The 21,787-nt window shown below is 39.8% G+C and overlaps 1 protein-coding gene across 1 annotated transcript; it reads right to left on the bottom strand.

Moving 5' to 3' along the window:
• Nucleotides 1–1,314: 1,314 nt before the first annotated feature.
• golga7bb (golgin A7 family, member Bb) lies at nucleotides 1,315–20,929 on the bottom strand. Its single transcript, XM_085296862.1, has 5 exons — nucleotides 20,806–20,929; nucleotides 13,572–13,697; nucleotides 12,610–12,762; nucleotides 8,722–8,823; nucleotides 1,315–6,706 (listed from the first exon to the last, which is right to left on the bottom strand). The coding sequence occupies exons 1-5, from the start codon at nucleotides 20,815–20,817 to the stop codon at nucleotides 6,623–6,625; spliced, it is 477 nt and encodes a 158-aa protein (XP_085152988.1). The 5' UTR covers nucleotides 20,818–20,929; the 3' UTR covers nucleotides 1,315–6,622.
• Between the last annotated feature and the right edge of the window lie 858 nt (nucleotides 20,930–21,787).

Genomic DNA, 21,787 nt, shown 5'->3' with positions numbered 1-21,787 from the left:
CGCACACACACATACACACAGAATCATGCTTACAAATAGACACTAATACAAAAAGCTGTGCGCACCAAAAAAAAAAAGATGAAAGAAAATAATATTCATTAGATCGTTGAAAACTTTGAAAACTGGATGTGCACAGGAATCATTTTACTTATTTATGATGAAGCACCGCACATTTTCCTGAAAATATAAATGGGTAACTCTTTGCACTTTGAAAGCTTACAAGGAACAACCCTTTGATGGTTTCTGTCTTACTGAACAAAATGACTGGGTGTGCATCTGAACTGTGCAGCTACCCTTGGAAAAACCCATAAAACTATTTAAATGGTCATCAAACCACATATTTATTGATACATACTGAGGTGTCAAAGCTCATGATTAATGGTGCTGGGAAGGTTGTCAAATGCCGTCTTTATAGGGGAGAGAGTTAGGAAGAAAATTTGAAATCAAGCTGTTTAGTTGATAACTGATGTTACAATTCTTCATAAATTAATACCAATTTTAAGAAAACCATGACATTTTTGGTAAGCAACAAACTTTTAATGTTTCATTGTTAGATGGTTGCAGATGTTTCAATGTTTCATTGTTCTGTTACTGAACTGTTGTAATGAAGAAGGGTCGATTAGTTACGGACAATTTTGCATTAGTCACGCATCCATCAAACAATTCTTTGGCTAAATAAAGACTAATGTTTATAGAAATTGTCAACTTTATGCAAACAATGGTTCGGTTATGGTTTGGGTGGTATGTGAACAAAACAGCCTACCAGCTGAATATTCAGTGTCAGATTAACCTTCATGGTTCAGTTTTGAACTTTATGCTGCCTACAGCTTTCTGTTCACTGCCCACTCTGCACTGCATGGGAGACAGAAAAAGTCAATATACATATACACTCACTGGACACTTTATTAGGCACACCTTGCTTGCACTGGGCCTTCTATGTTCATGGCATGGATTCAACAAGGTTCTGTTAACATGTTGGTCAGGATAGCATCGCACAGTTTGTTGCTCACATCCCAAAGGTCAGATTGAGATTTGGTAACTACTTTTTGTATTAAAACTTACTTTCCATTCTGTTATTCAGTCAAAACAAATGGACGGACATTTAGAGAAACACATAAAACAAATTTCAAGACCACTGCTCCAAACTCAAAGAGCATCCTATACCAACTCAAGTTCTTCCTGTTGCTATTCTCAGCAATGCGTACAAGAGAGACAGCGAGAGATCATATATCACGAACAAGCAAAGACACAGCACAGACTGAGCTTATAAACAACATGAACTGTAGCTACAAACAGCAGCCTGGAGTAAAAGGCAACGTTCTTTTTATCAGCTTCATCAGATATTTTATTCATCTCTTGGAGACAGTTAAAACTTCACTCAGCAGGCTTTGAATAATAATCAGCTTTGGAAAAAAAATATACATGTAAAAAGTACATAAATCCATTTTAATTAGTATGTAAATAAGCTAATGTAAACACACAATTAGCATCAAGATAAGATATAAATTCCTCTTTCGCAGCAGCACCGCTGGAGACTTTGTGGATCAGGGACTTCACTTCTTGTCGTCTCGCTTTGTTTACACACACATCATGCAGTATTAAACATCAATGCGGTTTTATTCGCCCTGAAGCAAAACAACTCAACTCAAAGCAAGTCAAAGATGCTGGTGCCAGACTCTACACATCATTATTGTCTTTTATATTTTTAGGAAGACATCATATTGCACTATTGAGTAATCTCTCACTTGTAACAGCATAATACACATATGTTACTTCTTGCCGATGAGCCCGTGTATCTAAATGAACTAGCTGCAGTCCCACATACAGTACAAGATAAATACATATCATGGTAGAATTTACATACTGAAATGAACTGTACATCATTAGATGGCTGTTTTTCTGAGGTTATCTTGATAAGTAGCTTGACTGAGGCTCAAGTATCCAAAGTGAAGGCTACTCTTGCCTGTGATCATTTATTTGTATCTCAATGGACATCTTTTTACAATAATATATTTAATGCTTTATCATAATCTTTACTCCCCTGCCAGTCTTCATGAATCAGTCATTCCTGAAAGGACAAGCTACATTAAGTATAAAATAGCACACAGTGCTTCTTCTTGAAAATAAATGCAATACTTTTGATCAGTCTACACCAACACACATACCCACATGCTGACACACTTAAAACAAAACCAAAAGCCTACATCCATGCTAGCTGCTTTGTGGGGCTGTGCTTAGCAGCACTTAATTGGTTAAACTAATTGTTAGCATGGTAACATTCCCACAATGGCAGCGCTTAATTTTTAGTAGGTAAAATTCTTACCATAGTAACATCTAGTAATTTACACTAATCTCAAAGAAGAGATGATGTTGATGGGATTTCTGTTAGTGTTTTCTCATGAACAAATTGAAACCCGATGATGGTGCTAAATAAAAAGTTCATTTATCACAAAGTTATTACGATTCATCTTGCGGGGAACATGTTACTTGATGGAAATCTGACATTTCTTGAAGCTGTTCATTCAAAGTCATATTGTGACAGTGGACCAACTGCTGGAGGATCAGTAAAGCTATAAACCAGCATCTCCAAGCTATTTGTGCTGATTCCTATGTTTTACATATTATGATAAAATTAAAAAAAAAACATCTGTTCCTTACCAGGTTTTAAAATTATATAAATACAACCTCACAACAACACATGACATATTACACTGTGACTTTTTTTTATTTAAACACATTGCTTTCACATTGCTTCATTTGACTGAGATGAGCTCTCTTAATAATGTCAATTGGGTTAAAGTCTAGACTTGGACTGAATCATTGCAACACCTGCATTCTTTTCTTTTTCAGCCATTCTGTTGCAACGAGCTGTAGTGGGAATCAGATTTGAACAAGCTTTAGATGTCCACCAGACAGCCTGTCCAACATTTGAATCTAAAATATTTTTGATATACAGAAGAGTTCATTGTCAAGCTCATGCAAGGAGCTACAAGCTCCTCCACTGTATTAGCATGAAGTGTTCCTCTTTGGTGTCATGTATCCAAAGGACATTGTTCCGGAAGTCTTTGTTCAGATCCAGCTTTGCAAGCCTAAGCCATGCAAATTAATTTTAGAGAGAAGAGTGTTTCTCCTGGAAACCTTTCTAAATAAGTCATATTTGTTCAGCCTTTGTCTAATTTTGCTCTCCTGAACTTTAACATATAACCTGCTAACTGATGGCTGTAGTGTCCACGGTGTAACTCTTTGGTTTTCTGTAGTTTCTCTGAGTTTGGAGTAGATTTGCTGGGATCTCCAATCCTGAAAAGACTGGACGCAGTCTTTAATGCTTTCTGCTTGTGAAAAATCTAGTAGTGTGGTGGACTTGAAATAGTTTGATAATGGCCTTATAATGCTTTCTACATTGATTGGCAGCAGCAATTACTTCTTTAAGATCATTGCTGATGTCTTTCCTTCTTGGCATTGCATTAACACATACCTGAATGCTTCAGACCATCAAACTACCAAAGCATCTGCTGCTCACACTCACTGATGATCCATTAATCATGTACATTTGATTAGCAGCGCCTGGATCTGAATTCTCTAAATTCTATGCAAGCAGTGTGTTTTTTACACAGTCTGCATTAAGGATTCGTTTCTGTTAATAAACGATAACACTGCAAAGTATCTCATGTATTTCTGTTGATCTGAGGTTGTATTTTGTTTATTTTAAGACCTGCTAAAGATAAAACTTTCCATTATATCCTGACATGTGAAAGAGTGTGTACTTTCTTTTTCACATGAATGCACTGCCAAAGACTAAATGAGAGCATATGGCACTGAAGTTCTACTGGGAGTTGAGAAACAGCAAACAGAATGACAGAACTGGGAATCAGAGGGTGAATGGACACTTTGTCAGGCTACCTTTCTGTGAACTGACAAATTGTATTCCCCTAAAAAAGAGTCATTACGCCCATCACTAGTCTGTAATCCCACACATCAACAATATTTCTCCAAGAACCTTAGCCTATGTATTTTGCACATTTCCCCTGAGGATCTTTAACACCACCCTTTTCTATACCTCCTACACAAAGTGACAATATTGTTATAATTACCAACAATATCATAAGCTACATTGTTAAGACTTGTTACATATGATACTATACAGCAGCTCATGCTGTACAGACAATATGATCGTCCACTTCATACCCAGATGTAGACAGATTGTGAAAACATGTATTGATACTGGACATCAGTGATTTTGGGGGGGAAGAAAACGGCTTCATGGCAATCCCCATCCACTTGTTTGTGTGGGTAAACATTGACAAGCATGTACACTACAATTCATCTCCTGTACAGTTCATTTACACTCTGTTGCACGCTCTTTTTTTTCTTTATACATTGTCTAATGAGCTCCTTTATCTGCTTATTGGCAGTGCTGAGTCATTTTAAAGTCGGTCAGTCCATCAGCCCCAGGCTGGATATCCATTCCACCGGGATGAAACATGAAGGCATCAAAAAGCACAGGAGGCTTAACACAAGCACAACTGAACTCAACTGCTGTGGTAAAAATCTCAATCAACTAGTTAATAAAATGTTTTGTTGAAATTAAACTACTTACTGGAATGAAGCCAACATGTAATCGTTTCTGCAATGACTGTCCAGTGAGTAGTTTAACTCGACATGGCTCTGGTAAAAGTGCACAAGGCTATTTTCATGCAAGGGCTCTCTGCAGAGCAGTTTGCTTCTAGCCCACTGTGTTAAAGAATAATCAAAACCTACACTCTCATGGTTTATTAAGAGACATGTATGTGTTTATAAAGAAAAAGACTGAAGACGGTAAAAGATGAAGACCAACACTATGGTAACAAGAAATAAAAAATGAAAATGAACCATGGTCAAGACAAACTTTTCTGAAAGGCCTTGTCTTTTGTTGGAAGATGTGTGGGCATTGTTGCTGTCTGTTGGTAATCAGCACGCTCGCTGCATCATATAATCTTAACAGCCTCCACATATACACACACATACATATTAGTCATACAGTGTTTCATTTCCCAAAGGAGAAATAGTTTTTATGTACTGTATTGTATTGTACTGTAGTGTGATATTGTGAATAAGTAGTTAGATATATGTGATAGATGATAGATGGATATTTTGTGATCAAACATAATGTTTTTTTTTTCATCTAAAAGGATCTACAACTTATTCTTTATCTTACAAAATGAAAGATTCTTTATTCTGCATCAACATATTGCGGTATATATCAGTTAAAGTCAATAGACAGTTCTTTAAATCCTTGCTTTTGTGTGGGTTTAGGTATTGAACTTTGTGTGGCTGGCCCTCTTGCACACATCTATACTCACATATAAATATGCATTTGCCAATAACATCCACGCTGTTTCATGCGTGGAATAGGTGTAGAGATAAAAGACCGATGTCTTTCGATTTCTTCTTCTTCTGAACCAAACATGTCAGACTGACTCTGTGGCTTCTTGAAGGTACTGCTCCTTGATGTTTGATATTTTCTTAATGATCTCTGCTAAGCTGGAATAGATGGCACAGCCTTCAAGGGCCTGAGGTTTGCTTGTTTTCTAAATGAGCTGAGGCGTAGGTCGACTCCAACTCCAAGTCTACCAGAATCTGCTTGCATGCAGGGATGCCTGGCCACAATCTACAGGTGTGTATTTGTGTATATGCACGTGTGCACTCCCCCTCGCTGATATGTGTTTTTTCGAGTGCAGTAAATGACATGGCTGTGTGCATTTCTATGTGCAAGTATGTGAATATGCAGGAAGCGAGAGAAAGAAAGTGAGAAACAGAGTGTGTTTGAGCGTGACCTACAGCTGTGATGTGGATCACTTGTATCCACTGTCGTGAATGAGAAGAATAAATAATTTAAGGTGCTCTCTGTTAGCCTTTTGATATTGAAGACAAGTGTATGTGAACGGAGCAGAGAACCAAGCAGTCCCACAGCTGGCCTAATTTGCCAGGATTCAAAGCAGCTTGACCTAAACCACCTGAGATGAATGCAGTCATTTAGCAAGAACAGACAGCTACGAGTCTCCCAGTAAGGTGGCCGTTTCCTTCCTTTCAGATTTCAGAGATGTTGCATAAAACCCAAGATTGCAATGTCAGTGCGTAAACAGACAGGCAAAGTGACCTCTCCTTGAAAAAGTCCCGCACTGAAATTTAGTCTAAGGAAGTGAAAGTCTGGAGAATCAGCTACAATGCAGAGATGGTGTGACTCATAGTAGCAGATGTGATGGAATGAGAGAAAATGTGAATGGAAAAAAATTAGAGCAAAAACAATCAATGAGTATTTTAGTTTGATAGCTCTTGGAGAGTGTAGGATATTTCTTCACAGAAACACTGGTTGCTGTGTCTAACGATTAGAGTATGTGTGGGTTCTGTTGCACTTGTGTTTATTCTGTTTTGTATCCAGGGTGTGTTTTTAAGCCAGCTCTTCTTCTGGAGGTGATACATTGTCGGCCCCAGCAGAGAGAGCATGAATGTTGTGAATCACCTCCTCGCCTTTTTCTTTCCACTCGTCCTAGAACCTGGTGCTCTCATGTTTCAGCATGCGGATGTTGGTAAGTGTGCCGCTGCCCCTGTGGTGGTATCCGTAAGCCTGGTGCTGCCCCTCCAGTCACCGAGCGCTGCTGCCCGACGACATGGTGCTGCTGGGACTGGAGCCGCCCGAGCCCCGGTCTTCAAACACGCTGATCTCAAGCTGAAAATTTGATGAATGTCAAGGATCACTGTGCGTTGTCAACAAATTCCATGAGAATTTAAAGCAATACAGTTTTAGAAACCTCAGTAAGGTATTTCAACTATTTGGGCAAGCCTAATCTGACCTTACTGTTCTTCAGTGTAACCAGTGGTTTGTTCTAAATCCTCTGTATTTCCATTCATGAAGGGTTCTCTTGTTTGCAGACTCCTCCAGGGTCTCCTTGACTTGATTATATGCAAAGAAATTGTTTTTCTTAATTGTGGAAAGAACTCTGCAATCTTATAATTTAGTAGCCTTCTATGGCCTTCTCCTGTTACTGTGCTGGCCAGTGGATTCCTACTTTTAAAGAAGAAATTTTGCTTTCTCTCTTTTTCATCTAAATAAGAGCTTCCTTCTCTTGCATAAACTTGCAGCTCTTTGCACATCAGCGAGTTCCAGCGAATGGCTACCAAACGCAAGTTCAACACCAGATTTTTTATCTGCTTAGATTGTCATAAAATAACAAGGGAACATCTGGCTGTCGAACTGCTTGTCAGGAAATAGTGAAATACCTTTTGAGCCACGGAGAATGGGAGACAATGTTTAAAAATTGCTTTTAATTCCTTAATGATTAAAAAATAATTTTGGATTAATGCTTTTTAGTTAAAGCAGAAACTCTGTTCCCTGATCACATCTCGTTGGTTTACTTAAAATCCACTGTGGTGGCGTAGCGACAAAAAGCGTGTCACTGTCCAGAAATGTATGAATCAAAGTTATCTGAACTCTCTGCTTACATTCATAAACCTTGGCAATGGTCTTACTGGACAGCGCTACTCTACTATCATCATATGTTGATTTTACTGTTAATAAAATGTTCACGAGGCTAAACTTAATTACTTGTGAAGGCTTCTACTATTCTATTGAAAAGGTCTGAGAGAGTCGAGCCTATGGGCTCTGCTCTTTAACGTAGTCAGTGGATTTTAATGGTGGCCTGTCTCTGGCACATGTCTATATTATGTTTACTTGTGTTTGTAGCTACATGAAGGTGAGGAAGCTGAGCCCCCAATAGGAGGACAGCTTCTGAACCATATGAACTCACATCAGAGTCTCTTGAAAAATTCCTTCTGCATCAAGGAAACCTGAGCTTATTAAAAAAACAACATAACAATAGTCTGCCATGAATTTCTTCCTTCTGGGTTTCTCCTTCGAGAATTCCTCTTGTCTGCGTCTCCCCCTTTGTTTGTTTATGTATTACTTTCTTTGTAGGCCTCTTCTTTTTTTATTGATAATAACTTTCTCTGTATGTCTCTGGTTTCTTTGCTTCCATTGTTTTCTCTCCTTTGAGACTGTCTGCTTCATTTATTAATATCACCTTTTAATTTCAACCATTCGTTCTCTGCATAACCACTCAGTTTTTTAAGAGTTGGTAATGGGTTGACCTGCAGCCCGTTTTTTTTCTTTGGGCCAGTGTGAGCCAGGACTGTGTGATGGTCTATTGGACACATTCACTCTCTCCATGTGTCTGTGCTGGTATCAGTCCAGCTGTCAATAGGAGATATAGTGCTGTCCACTCCTGAAAATGTAGCAATTCATCTATAAAAGAACAGCCACATGAAAACTTGGAAATCATTAAAAAGGCCTTGATATAAAACCTTACTTCCGATTGACCACATTAATATTATTTATTTTTTATTTTTTGCATATTTCCATATCAAAGCACAGAACTTTCTGTTTTTTTCAGAGCTTTTTTAAGATTTACTCACGATAAAAAATAGTTGGCCAGTGAACAGCTACTCTGCAGCAGCTGGACTTTAAGTGTCTTGTTCATGGGCATCCTGATGGTAATTTATGAAGAAGTTTTTTTCATCCATTTGCTGTATCAAATCCAGATGTTTCCACCAGTTTCAATAATTCTAACCAATGTCTTTCCACGCCATCTTTAAACTGTCTTATAAATGTTGAGCTGTCCTGTCTGGGCCTTTATCCACTATCTATTTGTTGCACAGAGATTACAGTAACATATGGGAGGAGGATACAACCCTCATTCCTCTCTCTATGGGGTCTGTGAGCAGCAGACCTCGAGGAGCGTAGATCTTCTCATTCTGCTCCTGGATGAAACCTGATATCTTCCTCAGCACCTGGAATAAAACAAGGGGGGCAGAGAGGTATTAGAACAAGTACCTCTGGAGGTAATCCAGATTTGATTAGAAATGTTGGAGGTAAGATGAAAACCCAAGCAGGACAATCAGGCTCCCATAAAAAAATAATAAGAGCGAACTGAGATTCAGTACCTGCCGACTACTTTTTCAGGATGCGTTCTGTGTTACACACAGTATCTAAAAGAGGTTAAATTGGCCCAAGTTACTTTAACCTCTGGAAAATATGAAAAATGAAAGAAACTAATTTGCAGTCCTTCTGCGCATACTTAGCATGCGGCATATGATACCAGCTCTGTCAAATCATTGCCCGGCTTTATTTTTCCTGCGCATTAAAATCCAAACTTAAAGTAATTCCATTATGCTCCAAGTATAGCAGCTATTTTTTCTGCATACTTCCAAGCCACTCTTGTCAAGCAGGGCTGCATGAATTGAATTACTAAAAATGATGAGTATGAGCTTTTCTCCTTTTGAACTTTTCCATTTGGAAGCTTGAGTTCCTAATTCAAAAGATGGCTCTCTTTAAGGCTAAATGTCATGCCTTGGTTAACTGTCAAGGCTCTAAAATATGAAGTGGACAGTTTATTTAGATTGCACTGGCAGTGGACGTTTTTCTCGGTTTTGCAAGTGAGCATTGCAGCAACTGTGCGAAAACCACAGAGCAGCAGTGGAGTGAATCTGTGCGGTTCAGGCCATGCTTTGGCACACAGATTCAAACAAGCATGTCTGTATACATTCTCTCATTCATTGCAACTGCACACAAACCGTTTTATCTGGAGATTTAAATAGTGTCTACGAAACCTAAGAACTGAATGTTGTTCCAGCGATGCTGCTGATAGCAACCAAATGTCTGCAGACTGATGGCCAGTAATGCCAAACAGGCAGCTATTAGCTAAAGTGGGCTTATTAAAACGGCTTATTCAGCCTTAGCTATGCCTCCATGGGAACAAATCATGCTGATGTACCACGGCTCGCCTAAACTCTGCCAGTGTCATGTCGGCCAGCGCCGTGTTCCTCTGTGCCTCATTTGCACCCACAGAGCTGCTGCCGCTACACATGTTAACCAATATGTACAACTCTATTAAAGAGAGCTTATTTAAATTCTTTATGATTTTCTAGAGATGCTGTACATTTCCTCAGGTCTGAGGAGGAGACAGGAGAAGCATTTGCTTGCTGTGACTTCTTCCAACTACTACCTGCCCTGTTTTAACAAGGGCATTGCACAGATTTTATAATATTTGGCAGGGTGCAGACTCTCTCATGTCCAGCGCCGCTGATTCATACATTTGCATTCCTAAGTACAGCTCTGCTGCGTAATGACTTCAAAGTTTCCGAGCTGCAGTAAGTGTGAAAATGGTTCTATTGAACATGACAAATTCACATCCTTTTTTGTGAGTTAGCTAAAGGTCATTGCAGCACACAGCCTAGAGTGATTAAAACAACACTAAGCAGTTCACTGAGCACTGTGCTCCTCTAGTATGTCAAAGGCCTCGTACAGCTGCAGGCCCAGCTGCTTATACAGTGACCCTTGTTAGTGGAGACTAAACAACAGAAGAAATATTTTTTGTCTCCCATTGGAAAAAGATACTTTTGCAATAAAATGTCTGGAAAACATTAGGACATTGCGTTTCTCAGTGAAAAGACATTGAACTGAAGCCATCGAAATTCAGCGGTTTTGCCCCGCTGTTCTTTAAATCAGTGAGATCCATGTGAAATAGCGCTGAGCACAAAGCAATCAATATTTGACTTATAAGATATCCACACATTTCTTAACGCAACACAAACCATTTCCTTTGCTACAAACTCCAAGAGAATCAAGCATCGCGGTAAAGTGGCAGAGAGACACACAGAGGAGCCCTGACTAATCAGTTTACTGTGGTTCAGGGAAAAGGCCAATCCTTTCACTTGCTAGCGAGCTCTCGGGGCAGCTCAATCCTCTTCGGTGTAACAATATGACAGTCAAGTATCCAAGCTGTGCCTGTGTTGTACTGGCATGTGTGTGTGACAGCCCTTCTGGGAAAAGCTTTGTGTTTGTGACAGCATACGCACAATCCCCTGCTTATGCTACCAAATGCAATATAAAGGATTTTATGCGTGTGTACACGTGTCCTTTAGAAACCCATACTGTATGTTCAGCTACATTCTTGTCAATAATACGAGAAGAAAAGTAGAAGATGGAGGGCACAAAGTGTGCGTGAGGGAAGTCTTGTGAATGTTTTTAAGCACATGTATCTGTTCTGACATGCTGGGAGCAATCAGTGTCCTTTGATGGTGTGAGATGTAAGCATCAAGGGACTCCAGTGAATCTGCACCCTGATCTGCGAGCGCTGTGTTGTGGGACTCGGACGCACATGAACATGCAGCATCAACTTGGGTGGGTACACTTTATCATCATCAGTCATAATGTTGTTCAGCCAAGATGGCTGAGTTAAGCAAGCAAATAAACAACTCTCCTGAGAAACTGATAGAATCTCAGGATCTTAATGGGGCAGCACCCAGCTGACAGGGAGATGAAAAGAGCCTCAGACTAGGCAATTTCTGCATGGCTTCAACTCAGCAATAAGTCCTTTTGTACTTCTTGGTCAAGCTCCTAGTACCTCTGTAGTCCTTTGATGAAGAAATGTTTACAAAATGCAACAAGACAAGGGAGATGACAGAGATCAGAACAGAGAGGAATGCTGAAAACTTCATGCAGCTCCAGTTCTATCTAAAACGGCGGCAGGTACACACAAAATCACAAGAGGATTAATCACGCTCGCTGTGTCTACCTATGCGATTGTGTTATGTGTGCGTGTGTTCCTGTTCCATTTCAGTGACTAACAAGCAGCTACACAGCCATGCGGAGCTTTAACCACCTGCCCTTTGTCAAGATGGGCATCTTGGTTGCACTTTAGGTAAGCGTCAGCTGGCGTGCCATGCCTTATCCAGCGGCACACTTGTGTGGCCTTTAGAGTGAGTTTTAAACTCTGGTGGACAGACAGAGAGAGAGATTGCATCTCCTAGAACTGTGTGTTCTCTTCTTAAAGAGCCGGATGAGGCTTAATGTTTTTTTGAGTGGGAAAGAGTTGAATTCAATAGAAATTGACACATAGGGGAGAAAATAACACTTCTGTAAGTGGAGTTCATCACTGCGCATTAAAAGGTTCACCTTCATCTCACATTCTGAGATTCTGGGCTCTGTCCACTGAGGCATTTGTGTGCATCTTTTGCTGTTTTTTTTTCCAGGTTCCTCAGTCTCCTACCAAGGCATGTGGGATACGTGCAGCATGAATAATGTGCTATCACTTGTGAACTGTGTTTGGGTTTGCATGGCGTTTTCGCTATGCCTGTGCAATACCCAGAGAAGAGAGTGCAATACAGGTTGTCTTGTGCTGCAATTTAAAGACACATTCTAGTTCAAGATGTGGTTTCAGGTTTGAAAAGGGAGACAGTATAGAAGATGCTCACTGAACTCCATACAAAACATAAAAAAAGCTCATAAAGTGAGCCTGAGGAATAGATGGTGGCTGAATCGAAGTGTGCAGTAAACTGAAAGAATAGTTGTATTTACAGCAAAAGTCTGTTGTTTTACCTACAGCAGATCTTAAAGACGGTTAATGGAATAATAATTGTATTTTTATATTTAAAAGGCTAATTTTAACTCATTTTAAAGCTACAACCTCTATAAAAAGCAGCAAACTGAAACAAAAACATGACAAGTTAAAAAAAGTTGTAATTATACAGTATTTCCACCCAAAATGTAATATTTTGTGTACACAGACTTCTTACCTTTTCATATCGCGTTTCCATGCAGAGGAAGATGATATAAGCTGTTGCACAAGCCAGACATCCTTCCAGGTACGACTGACCTCCAATTTTTTCAGCCTCAGCATAATAAGAGTTAAGGGTCTTCACTGTCTCCTCAAGTAAAGTTCGTTCAATCTACTTATAAACAAAAACAAACAAGACCAACAGCGGTTGTAAGAATGGCACAAGTGAAATATGTTCTGTTAGCCTGCCAAATATGCTGCCTGTATTCTACTCAACCCAAAATACAATTTTTTCAAGGAATTAAAACAACAACAACTTTGATTACAGAATATGGAAAACCTGATGAACAATTACTTACAACTACGACAGCAATCTATTTTTTCCATCTGACAGAGAACATTTGCAGTAAATCGATGACAACTGATGTTTTCTTGCTCTGCTCTTTGTGTGGATTGTCTGCTTCATATGCAAATTGCTAGACAAATATGCAATAATACTCCTACATAACACCATTCACTAATTAAAGCAAGGTAAAGAAAGTAAAATTGCTCTTTAAATAAATAGCACATTCTCTCACACAGTCTTTAACTAAAGGCATCTACTTTTGCTTTAACTGTTCACACATGCATACATTCAGGAGATGTTAGATGGGGAGAAACATATATATTACTTATACAACAGACATTTGCATCCATTTGTGGATGATGCCCTTGTAATTATTATGCATAATGTGTGCATTTCAAATATTAGCTTTTTGCTTTTGAGGACCAGCATTACAGGAATTAGACGTTTCCTGGTTTAAGAAGCATCCCATATGCACAAGTGTTGTTTTAAGTGTATCTGCATCTATCTGTGAGTTTAGCTTAATAGACAAGTCTACAGTACGGGCCATCAATCTTTCTGTATCAGTCAAATTAGAGTTATATGAAGTGGGGGGTTATATTGCCTTTGTCTAGGTATTTGAGTTTGTTTGGACTCACCCTGTTGTCAAGCTCTGAGGGAAACTTGGCCTGGAATCGGCACACAGTTCCTTCACTGTAGTCTCTCTGTATAAACACCTTGGTGACCAGCGATGGACTGTGCCGGAGCTCCTGAAGGTTGTGGAACTAAGAAGATACAAAACAGAAGAAAAAAACAGAAAAATTAATTTTGTGGTCAAGAATACATTTCAATTCATGCAGCACTCCATGGCTATAATGATATATATATATATATATATATATATATATATATGTATATATATATATAGAGAGAGAGAGAGAGAGAGAGAGAGAGAGAGAGAGAAGAGAGAGAGAGAGCTATAACCCAGACTGGTTTGTTTGGAAAGGTTGCCAAGAAGAGGACTCATCCCTCTAAAACGAACATGGCTGTGCAGCTTAGGTTTGCCAAATTGCATCTGAACGAACCACAAGACATCTGGAACAATGTCCTTTGGAGGTTAGATGACAGCAAAAGCACAAACAGCGTATCTGCACAAACATCTCATACCAACTGTAAAGCACGGTGGTGTAGGGTTGATGATTTGAGCTTGATTTGTAGCAACAGGATCTCCTCCTCTGTCCTCTGATCTCCTTGTTTACCAAAGCATTAGTTAAATGTGAGGCCATCTGTCTGATAGCTAAAGCTTGGCCCAAATTGGGTCGTGCAACAGAAAAGTAATCCCAAGCACAGCAGCAATGGCTGAAACAGAAACGAATCAAGATGTTGCAATGGTCCAGATGAAGTCCAGACCACAATCTGAATTAAATGCTGTAGTGGGACCTTATGAGAGCTGTGTATAAGTGAATACATGCAAACCTCAGTGAAATGAAGCAACACTGTGAGCCAGAATGCCTCTCCTATGATGTGAGAAACTGATAAAGTCACACAAAAGAAAAAGACAAAATACTTCAAGTTCTTGCTGCTAAAGGTGGCGTTACAAGCTGTTGAATCATGGAATGTTCTTAGTTTTTCACAGGACTGCAGAAATGAAAGTGTAAAAAGGCTTTTGCTGCACAATAAAATTTAAGTTTAAGTTTGAAACTCAAGAACTGATGCGATGTTAATGCACCAACATCTTTGACTTAAAGTAGCTGGCACTCTCATTGCTGTCTTCCAACATCAAAATTGATGTTGGAACATTAAAAGACTGGTCTTTACAGCACTTTGTTGGTGAACAGTGTGTTTTACACCCAGTCATTTACATTAAAAGCATACAGCAACAAGCAAGTGGGGCACTGTAAACTTATCCCCTGCTGATCTAAATTACTGTCCTCAAGAGGACGGTAATAAGGGATACGGTAAAAGTATGCAGGAAGAGGAGAAGGCAGGGAGAAGGAGAGAAAATAAGGTGGGAAATATGAGGTTGTGTTCACTTCAGACAGAACCTGAAATCATTTTATAAAAACACTATGGTTCACATGATAAGCTAAACATTTGTGCAGCTGTTAAGTTTTTTCTTTTTTTAAAGGCTTGGCCAGTTACAGCAGGGTCACTGTGACCTATATATTATCCAAGTACATGCTTGTACATGCAAGAGGCAGAGAAAGACTTTCCAAAAATTTGGGATACAGTGCATACGTCAATAGAGAATTCAATTTGCAGATCATTTCAACCTTGCAGTTATTTGTAAATAGTAGAAAGAGAACATATTTAATGAAACAGGGTTTTAAAAAGTCTAAAAAATTAACAAAAGTTTAAATGGAGGCCACAAAAGACTGAAAAGATATGCTAAAAATCTTTGCCAGAAATGAAAGGCAGCAGATGGAAATAGTTAGATTAGTTACAATTTAACAATAGCACTTTTTAGCATGAAACTGCAAGAAAGAATTCATGGATTTCATTATCTGTGGTCAGTAATGTGGTGAATTATAAATCAAGCAAAATGTCACAGACAATACTGAGTAGCTGGAACTACACCTAATTAAAACAGTCATTTTTAATTACATGCTGGTGTTGTAATTACGTGGCTCATGAACACGTCTTAGAACCATGTCAGTGCATCCACAAAGTCAAGTAAAAACACATGTAACCAAGAACAGGAAATATATGAACAATATCCAGGAAACACTACTGTCTTGCCTAAGCCTCTGATAATTTAAAATAAATGAAGGTGAATCCTCAGAGTTAAGAAGGAAAGGGCCCTCCAGCCTGTTATCAGTGCAGACTTCAAAAAGCCTCCCTTAATGATGGCATAGTGCATTAGTTCACATGGCCAGGATAACTTGCACATCTGTACACACTATGAATGCTAAATAATATATTGAGATTTTGGAGCAACAGATGCTGCCTTGTGGACATGTTCAGTCAGCAGGGAAAAAGCACATTCTACTGATATTATATCAGGATGTTTCCACGTCTGCAGTTTGGATCATTGGATCATAAAAAAATGACGAAGACAAACTGTTGAGGAGCTGAAATACATCAAGCAAGAGAGCTTATCTTATAGACCTTAGTATTTAAGTATAGTATTTACTGATAAATAATCAAGTTTAAATTACTTTAAAAACACTGCATCTTTTTGGCAGTAGCCAGACTTAGTACAGTGCCAGCCTTTCATCTCTATATATGGTGTATCACTCACGAGCAGGAATAGCATCCAAGCTGCTATTTTTGTCTGCTAACAGCCACAGTCATCCATCTCACAGCCAGAGCTTTTAATACACCCCCCTCCCCAAAACACACACACAGTTTTGGGGTTTTTTTTTGCTTTCCCTGTCTCTCGCCACCACGGAGCCCTCACTCTTTCTAGTGTTATCTTCAGGCTATCATGATGAACAACAAGTCCTTCTATTAATAGAAGCAATTTACAGTTTCAGCACAGAGCTGAGCATCATTTATCCAAGTCAGAATCAGCTGGCCACAAGAGAGACTCATTAACATCACGCAGGTCCGTCTTTTATGAACGTGTGCATGTGAATGTGATGCTATACATACATGCACTGCATGCATGTACATACGTTAGATGTCTTTTTAGAATTGAGGACAGTTGGCCCCGTCCTGACCAACAGACCTCTGCCTTACATGTCTGTACTACACATAACTTACACTAAAAGAAGAAAGGCGGGTGTCTCCCTCCCTGTGATTTGCCTAAACACGAGGCTTCACAGTATCCCAATCTTGCACTCCATGCAACTAAAGCCAATGAGATTAAAGCTGGAGAAACACTCTCAAATTCAGTCTCATAAGAGGCTACATATTTAACCTTTTAACCTGTCTTCTTGCCAAAGCTCCTTTAGACTGAGTGACATCAATAATCATAATTATGCCATCAAACTGGGAAATCAGACTAATAAAACATCTTTGTCAAACTCATTGCCATATTTCATGATATTTCATGACCTGCATTTACTAGACCAAGTCTGCTGGTGGAGATGAGTATCAGGGGTGATTTTTAATAAAAGGACAGAAGGGAGAGTGAGAGGGGAAATTTAAAAGATGGTAGTGAGATCTGCTTTTATGAATGGTTTCAATTGAGTATCAGTAACGAAATAACAAGAGGCAAAGCTGGAGGTGTCAGAGTTGAAAATGCTAAGATTTTCAGGGTGACCGTTAAGACAGGATTAGAAATGAGTATATCAGAAGAATGGTTCAGGCTGAGCAGTTTGGAGACAAGGTTAGAGAGGCAAGGACGAGATGGTAAATGGTAAATGGCCTGTATTTGTATAGCGCTTTTCTAGTCCATAGGACCCCAAAGCGCTTCACACTACATTCAGTCATTCACCCATTCACACACACATTCACACACTGGCGATGGCAAGCTACATTGTAGCCACAGCTGCCCTGGGGCGCACTGACAGAGGCGAGGCTGCCGGACACAGGCGCCACCAGGCCCTCTGACCACCACCAGTAGGCAACGGGTGAAGTGTCTTGCCCAAGGACACAACGACCGAGACTGTCCGAGCCGGGGCTCGAACCGGCAATCTTCCGATTACAAGGCGAACTCCCAACTCTTGAGCCACGATCGCCCACAAAAAAAAAATATATATATACAGAGGAAAGACCACAGAGAAGATTCATGGATGCAGGGAAGGAGGGTTAGTGTGACAGAAGAGGATGCTAGGGGTAGGGTGAGATGAGGGCTGATGACTTACTCACATAAGTTACTGTGTTGACCCCTAAAGACAGCAGCCAAAAAAAAGTAAGAGTACCTGGACCAGTAGGACCCGGGTGGATGGGTCTGACTCGTTATCTATGACAGTTTTATACTCACTCGAGAGTTACTTCCAGTTGATGAAACAGCTATTTTTCATTTATGCTATCGAACACAAAAAAACTTTCTTAGTCTTCTGGTGGTGATATGAAATGCTGAAGTATCTCTGTATATTTATACCTTGAAGACAAACAGGTTTATCTTGGTAGACTGCTTGTATTTCCTCTATGGGAGCCAAGGGTTCAAATCTGGTCTATTCCTGCATTTAAATATAGTGCAGAAGCAGACACCAATGTTAAAGTGTGATACTGATCACACAGGCCTCTGTTAAGAAGTTCTGCATGGTGCTACGCTGTCTGACTTCTAGTTCCACCCACCCATCTTTAACGTTATGTTTAATATTTTTTTGCCTGCACACTGATTAGATTTCAGAAAAACGTGCCTCACCAGGTAACAAGCGCATAGAAAGGTACTGCATCAAGTAAACAAGGATGAATAAAAACCACATAGATAATCTTTACTGCATGGCAATGACAGACATATCCTAAATTACTAAATAATAAACTGCTGTCCCCTTATACGCAGTTCATTACAATTTTATTGTGAATAATTTTCTTGAAGGACTTTCATACGATGAACAAAAAAAGAGCATTTTCATACCCTATGAGCATACTCTGCCAATTTGAGTAGACAAAAAAAAAAATGTAATCAAACGCAAAATGCATCAGTGAAATCTGTTGACTGAGAAAAATATAATTTTTCTTTCAGTCCTACATGCTGAATCAAACCCACACTTTAATTCCTGCAGTTTGCATCTGTAGATCTGTGAGCCTCATTGCTCTGACGTGTTTCCTAGTTAAGTCACTCCGACTCAGGGAGCACATACAGACGGCACGGGTGAGTGCTGCCAGTGGGCAGGCATTGCAAACGGTACACAGACGATTACAGCACAGTAAATGCACCCAGATTTAGAAACTTCATTCTTGTTTTCTGCAGCCTTTCAGCATGTTTTGTTACACTCAGCTCCCTTTTGAGCCCTTCATAATATAAGTGATTCTCTGCCATTGAGAGCAGAGTTTTTAATGCTTGCTGCCAAGCTGGGTTATCCAGAGGTCTATAAATCAATAATGTTTTGACAGTGTTGACAAAACTGTGAGACTGTCATGACATCTAGGTCGAAGAACAGTAACTGTTGGACCAAAGCTTATAGAAGAAATTATTTTCATGAAAAAGGACGACTTTTTTCTTTTCCTTTTCTCAGTGGGGAGCTAAGTCTGTGCAGGTCTCTGTGGGGATTTCAGTGCTTTTGCACATTATTTCTTAACAGTGTCATACTCAAGCTGGAGCAAACCTACAGTCTGCGAGGAAACTCTGGCAGTAGTGGACTTAATGGATCCAGAGAGTGTCCATCCATGCAGCATAAACAGTCTGCAGAATGAGCTGAGTGTTACTCAACACTTAATGCAGTCGTTTGCTGACTTGGCAAACAATAAATGTCATAGAATGAGTTCTAATATAATATGTGACAGGGAAGTAGAGACAGGCTGAGAGGCAGATGGATAGGAAGCAAACTGTGGTGCTCATCTCAGACTCAAATCACCGATGGTTACAAACTGCAGCAGCCTGTTCGCATTAAATATGGCATGGATAATTGATGGGCTTTGGACATTAAATCTGTCCTAGGTGCATACACTGCATGTGTTTGGGTGCGTGTGCATGTTGTGTTCCTGTGTAGGCATGTGTGTGCCTGTGTGTGTCTGTGTGTAATTGATGGGGCTTGGACAGGGATACTGGCAGACCACCAAAGGAAGTCAGGGACACTCTGCCAGGGTCTTGCAGGCTCCGAAAAAAATATATGCATCGATCTTGCCAAGCTTCTTATCCCCTGCACCTTTACCTGCAGAATCACTATTTAAGAATTATACCTTCACTCAGAAATAAGTTAGATGGTCATGTATGTACAGCCACACGCATGCAAGCACACTGTTGTATGAATATAACCAAATGTGCTGTCTCCTGAGATCATGATTATGATAATGTCTTCACCAATATGGTGATGCAAACTGACGGAGAGGAAGACGTGCTGCTCAGCCTGATGGCTTTTAGGGTATTTTGGCAGGTACCTCTGTGACTGATTTTCTGAGTGTTATAGCATCACAACTGTGCTACATATAGTCACAAAACTGCAAGTATGTAGTTGGGTTGTGGATATGTTTAGTCTGATCCATGAGTACTGAGAAAATGACACTTTAATTTGTCCCACAGCACAGTGTGTCTGTTTAATGTATTTTTGACTTCCATGTATCTTTACATGATGTACAAACATATAATCATTGACACACAAGGCTGGGGTTTGATAATTCATCGCAGCTGGCTGGTTATCCAGCAGTTGTGCTCTGTGATACTAACCAATAACACTAACAGTTATGGGATCTCTGCATTTTCTTGAATAAATAATTTCCATGTTTTTTTGTGGGCGTGAAGGAAATCGGACAGTGGAGAGTTAAGTGTGTGGCAGGGATAAAGATTTATCGAGCTGATTTAAAAGTATGACCAAGGCAAAGACATGGTTAGGCTGTCCCTGTCCATGGTGCTGACTGCTCCATCATCATTACCACTGTCATCAGCCTCCTCCGCTTTGAGCCTACTGGAGCTGTCTGAGTGATACTGGTTTCTGTTTTTTATCAGGCAATGCCTGAGAAAGCAGTATCTGTGTTGGAAGGGGAAAGGAAAACAAACACTTGTTTATCAGACGATATTAGTCACAGCTTCTAAACACTGATTAAAGTAGAAGAAATTGAAGCCGGGGAAGGAAAAAAAATGTCCTGACGTAAGGATACTGTTACACGACTTCAAATTCACACAGCTCTCAAGATCCAGTCGGCTGATTTGATTGAAATAAAACAGCGTTCACCCGAACCACGATAAGACACAGAAATCGGAGGCACAATAGGTAAGACATTCAGTTACAAGACGGCAATTCTCAAGCTGGATTTCTTAGAAAAACAGCAAAGGGAGGTGCACAATACATCTTGGAGCTTTTTTCATAAAGCACTCACAGAAAATGTAAAGAATTTCCTTACCTCTGTCGCCATATTGCAGTGAGTGGGTTGCGGGATCTGTCCCGTGCTGAAAACGGCAACCGTTTGCGCGTGCTGTTTGGGACAACGCAACTACAGCCCGCCGGTAAGCGGTCGCCCGTGTGCACGTGTGTGTGCGTGACTGCGCGCGCTCCTGCTGGAGACTCCTGCGGGATGCGGTCACTGGTGGTTATGCTAATCTGAATTTCTGTTTATCCAGAATAATCTGCTTTCAGATTCAGTCACAGTTCAGAAAGCAAACGGAGGTTACTTTGAAGCATCAGCAGTTTATTTGGGTTAGTTTTTCCTTTTTTGCCCCCCTTTTATTTTAGGGCTATATTAATAATTACATTGGTTATCAATAATTCAAACAAAGTGCCCTGGCTGCTGCTTCTGTTTGTGACCAGTCAGGATGCCCAACAATCGCTTTATCTTAGTCCTGTTTCTACAGCGTGGAGTATTAATAATAATGATGATAAAAATGGTCATTGGGTATTAGATCATCACATTGAATGATAAAGTGATTCCACTGGGAATATTACAGGAAAGTTTGTTTTTTTTAAACAGATGACTCACTCTTAACTGCTAGCATGCAGAAATACTTCTGTTCAGTCATACTGTACCCTGTTTTCATATCTAGGCACTTGCTGCATTTTTCCCTTCAAGAAACAGAAAATTCTTCCACGTCATGGACACACCAAGGTCTTACCTGAGGTGAATTATTTAGAAGGTTGGCTTAAAATTCAAAAACGCGACTAAAATGTGGTAGCATGATAAAGACTTATATGTTTGTGCTACTGAAAATGTTTTTCTTTAGATAAAAATGAGAGAATGAAGAACTACAGGGAGTAAAAAGACTTTGTTTGACACCATGAATGCAGTGTGCTGAAATGAACGACTTCCCTGGCAAACTCCCTCAAATCAAACACAGGCAATGCAAACACACATTATATTTAGAAAGACACAACAGCAAGCAACTCTTGTG

Source organism: Mchenga conophoros, linkage group LG13, assembly GCF_057382185.1.
Source record: "Mchenga conophoros isolate Kocher_MC1m ecotype Shallow Benthic linkage group LG13, M_conophoros_male_GT1.1, whole genome shotgun sequence".
NCBI lineage: Eukaryota > Metazoa > Chordata > Actinopteri > Cichliformes > Cichlidae > Mchenga > Mchenga conophoros.
Note: the sequence above shows the minus strand (reverse complement) of the source record. Positions and strands in the feature narration are given on the sequence as shown.

Bases quoted from the DNA above. Each gene is read 5' to 3' on its own strand.
- golga7bb (XM_085296862.1), bottom strand. The intron at 8,824-12,609 runs GTAAGAAGTCTG...GTTTTATTCCAG, and splicing joins TGGAAACGCGATATGAAAAG to GTGCTGAGGAAGATATCAGG. The intron at 6,707-8,721 runs GTATCCTCCTCC...TCAAATTTTCAG, and splicing joins TAGAGAGAGGAATGAGGGTT to CTTGAGATCAGCGTGTTTGA.